At 33.2% G+C, this 3,849-nt stretch overlaps 1 protein-coding gene across 1 annotated transcript; it reads left to right on the top strand.

The window, feature by feature from the left end:
• On the top strand, positions 1 to 2,794 carry LOC139432613 (uncharacterized). The gene is made up of 2 exons (XM_071201290.1): positions 1 to 1,994; positions 2,071 to 2,794. The coding sequence occupies exons 1-2, from the start codon at positions 830 to 832 to the stop codon at positions 2,157 to 2,159; spliced, it is 1,254 nt and encodes a 417-aa protein (XP_071057391.1). The 5' UTR covers positions 1 to 829; the 3' UTR covers positions 2,160 to 2,794.
• The last annotated feature ends 1,055 nt before the right edge of the window (positions 2,795 to 3,849 follow it).

Here is a 3,849-nt window from a genome sequence, read left to right as displayed (position 1 = left end):
AACAAGGGAAGTGTCACAACTGTGTCTCACCGATTTCGATGCAATTTGGTACAGTCATAGAATGGGCCAAAATAAGGTTCGTACATTTTTTTATACGTGCGGTAAAAGCCCCTGGGGCGAGTTATAGGGGTTGAAAGTTTGGAGAAAAAGTACGTTTTCACTTATATTTTAAAAATGAAAAGTGCTATCAAAATTTGGTAAATTGTAACTGATATTCATTTTAAAAGAGCTTTCTTTTGATGTATCACACATATACCAGAGGGTTAAGAAGGGCGAACTACCCCTATTTTTTTGGAATTATTTAAAAACCACCCTATCGATTTTGGCGGCATTAAGTATACTTCCAGCACGTTCAAAAATATTAGTTAAGGGTTTTTTCCCATTCGCTCTAGATCATCCCCAGCGAAGTTACGGGGGTTAACATGTAACCACTTTTCGTAAGAATGATGTGATAAAATTGTCAGGTATTTTGAAAATACTTTAACAAAACCGTAAATTAGTCGCACAATAAAATGTTTAATGTAAAATAAGGCATAATACACCATTTAGGGGTGGTTGGGGTTAACCACCCCCTTAAAAATTAATTCTATCCCGGGCATTACTTGTTGATTACGGCGAAATTTGGTACTGTGTTTGTTTTATATAGTTTATTAGTTTATTTTTATTCTACATAATGTTGCCAAAAATACACCTACCAAAAAAATTTTGGCACAATATTTGTTTTTTTAGTGCCGCTTGCTAAAGGTCATTTCTCAAAATAGTTTTTTCTAGTATAAAAGAACGTGTGCCCAGTGGGTAGATTTTAGTTTCAGAGCAACTGACAGAAGCAATGGTTACAATAAACCCAATAAACGTTTTAAATTTGCTAATGACAGTTTTTACTGTTATGAATATTCCCCAGACTCCTGTAAATGAAGCAGAAGTTAGTTTAAAAGAAAATATACAGCGTATTTTAATGGAAAGTATGGAAGACTACAATATGCAAATTGAAGACGAAACTGTATTAATTTTCGATTCATCCAATGGCATCAATGACGGTCAGCAAATTATTGAAGACCAGGATACAACTGACAGGTTTGTAGAAGATACTGATGCTCATTGTCCATTGAAGGATGACATCGACTACGAGTACAAATTAGAGGCGGTAAATTACTGGACAAGTGGGAAGAAAGGTTATTTGAAACTAGAAACCGTAAAAAACAAATACCGAAAAGTAACGTCAAAGACCCAATTGCACAGATGGTCTAAATATATTGAAGAAAGAGGGACATACAAAGAAAAATTAGCAGAAATTACCGAATTTGTAATTAATCAAGCGAGAGCCGCCGTAGATAATAAATTGCCACTACATGATATTGATATACGCAGATGGGCTATACAAGCTAGAAATGAAAAGAATTTATCTCCTCAACTGTTCAAAGCATCTCATAGCTGGGTGCAACGTTTTAAGAAAGCAAATCGGTTAGTAAGCCGAAAAATAACAAAATTTCTATCCCAAAAACAAATTGGAAATGTTGATCGAGTAAAAACTTTAGCAAAAGATTTCGTTAAAGAGGCAAAGCTACAAATCCAAATATATGGACCTGAAAACACCTACAATTCGGATCAGAGCGGTTTTAACTTGGAATTCCATTCGGGAAGAACATTAAGCGATTTAGGAGTTAAAACCGTAGAAAGTGTGGTCCAGTCGGTGTCATCTACAACGCACAGTTACACAATTCAACCCGTAATATCTGCTGATGGGAAACTTCTTTCTCCACTTTTTATTGTTTTAAAAGAACCCTCTGGCAGCTTTGGACCGAGGGTAGCAAATACAATGTTTAAAGCAGACAATATATACGTTTTGGCATCAAAATCTGGAAAGTTAACTTCAGAACACATGAAAAATTGGCTCCAAAATGTATATTTTCCAAATACTGGTTCTAAATCATTATTATTATTAGATTCTTGGAGTGGCCATTGTCCTGAAGTTATTAGTGAAATAACTCCATCAGGTACTAATTTTAAACATTTATCTATACCTGCAGGGACAACAGGTCAAATACAGCCCCTAGATGTATTTGGTTTCAGAATATGGAAAAATTTTATTAGAAGATTCTCTGATCAGATTATTCTTTACCAGTATGATGTCAATTTACATCAGAGGGATAACATATTAAAATTGCAATCGTTGACGCATAACCAGTTGGCTTCCCCTCGGTTTATAAATGTTTTTAAATACGCATGGTTTGCAAGTGGCTATATAGAGGAGAGACCAGACCATTTTGAAAATCCCGTGGAAGTTTGCTTTTCGAGTGAGAAGCCAACGTGTGATATCTGTGGGGATATAGCGGTCATAACATGTGCATGGTGTAAAAAATCCTTATGTTTAAAACATTTTTTCCACGACTTTCATTTTTGCCAACACTACGTAGAATAAAAATAAATTTAATATTGAAAATTAATATAATACATAAAAAACGTCAATTAGTAATGTAGAATAAACTTCTTTGGTATATTGAACTATTTTTTTTGTCAGTTGCTTTTTAACTCATAAATAAATAAAATATCTTATTTATCTAGTAGTTTTATATTTATTATTTAAAGAAAATGAGGGTAGTTTACCTCGTGGAACATCGATAGATAGATTTTTAAAAAACAATACCACAGTTACGATGGCAGTTTTCATCTTCGAGGTATAAACAAAAAACTACCCCTAATTTGTAACCCTTATAACCATTTTCAAAAATTTTTACTTCAAATATAAAACAAACACAGTACCAAATTTCGCCGTAATCGACAAATAACGCCCGGGATAGAATTAATTTTTAAGGGGGTGGATAACCCCAACAACCCCTATATGGTGTATTATGCCTTATTTTACACTAAACATTTTATTGTGCGACTAATTTACGGTTTTGTTTAAAGTATTTTCAAAATACCTGACAATTTTATCACATCATTCTTACGAAAAGTGCTTACATGTTAACCCCCGTAACTTCGCTGGGGTTGATCTAGGGCGAATGGGAAAAAACCCTTAACTAATATTTTTGAACGCACTAGAAGTATACTTAATGCCGCCAAAATCGATAGGGTGGTTTTTAAATAATTCCAAAAAAATAGGGGTAGTTCGCCCTTTTTAACCCTCTGCTATATGTGTGACACATCAAAAGAAAGCTCTTTTAAAATGAATATCAGTTACAATTTACCAAATTTTGATAGCACTTTTCGTTTTCAAAATATAAGTGAAAACGTACTTTTTCTCCAAACTTTCAACCCCTATAACTCGCCCCAGGGGCTTTTACCGCACGTATAAAAAAATGTGCGAACCTTATTTTGGCCCATTCTATGACTGTACCAAATTGCATCGAAATCGGTGAGACACAGTTGTGACACTTCCCTTGTAAGTGGGAGGAATTAAAGGATAGAATGAAATCGCTCATAGAATATATTTTCGGGATAATATGGAACATTTTTGATATAAAAATGTGTATTCTGTTACTTCGTATTCTTGAGATATAACCTATTTTAATATCCAAAAACGTCAATTTTCATATATTTTGCGATTTTGATTGCATACGTAAGGCGAATTAAACGCTGGAATAAAATCGCTTATCAAGTATGATTTTGGGATAGTTTACAACATTTTTGGTGTACAAAATTGTATTCCATCTCTTTGTATTCTTGAGATATAATTTATTTTAATACCCAAAAACATCAATTTTCATATATTTCGCGATTTTGAGAGATAAAATGGAATAAAATGGAATAAATAAAATGGAATAAAAACGTTTACAAAAAATTTGCTTGAGTTAATATGGAACAGTTTTGATACAAAAATTAGTTTACAATGTCATGATATTCTTGAGG

This window comes from Onthophagus taurus, chromosome 1, assembly GCF_036711975.1.
Source record: "Onthophagus taurus isolate NC chromosome 1, IU_Otau_3.0, whole genome shotgun sequence".
Taxonomy (NCBI): Eukaryota; Metazoa; Arthropoda; class Insecta; order Coleoptera; family Scarabaeidae; genus Onthophagus; species Onthophagus taurus.
This window is presented reverse-complemented; position numbering and strand designations above follow the sequence as displayed.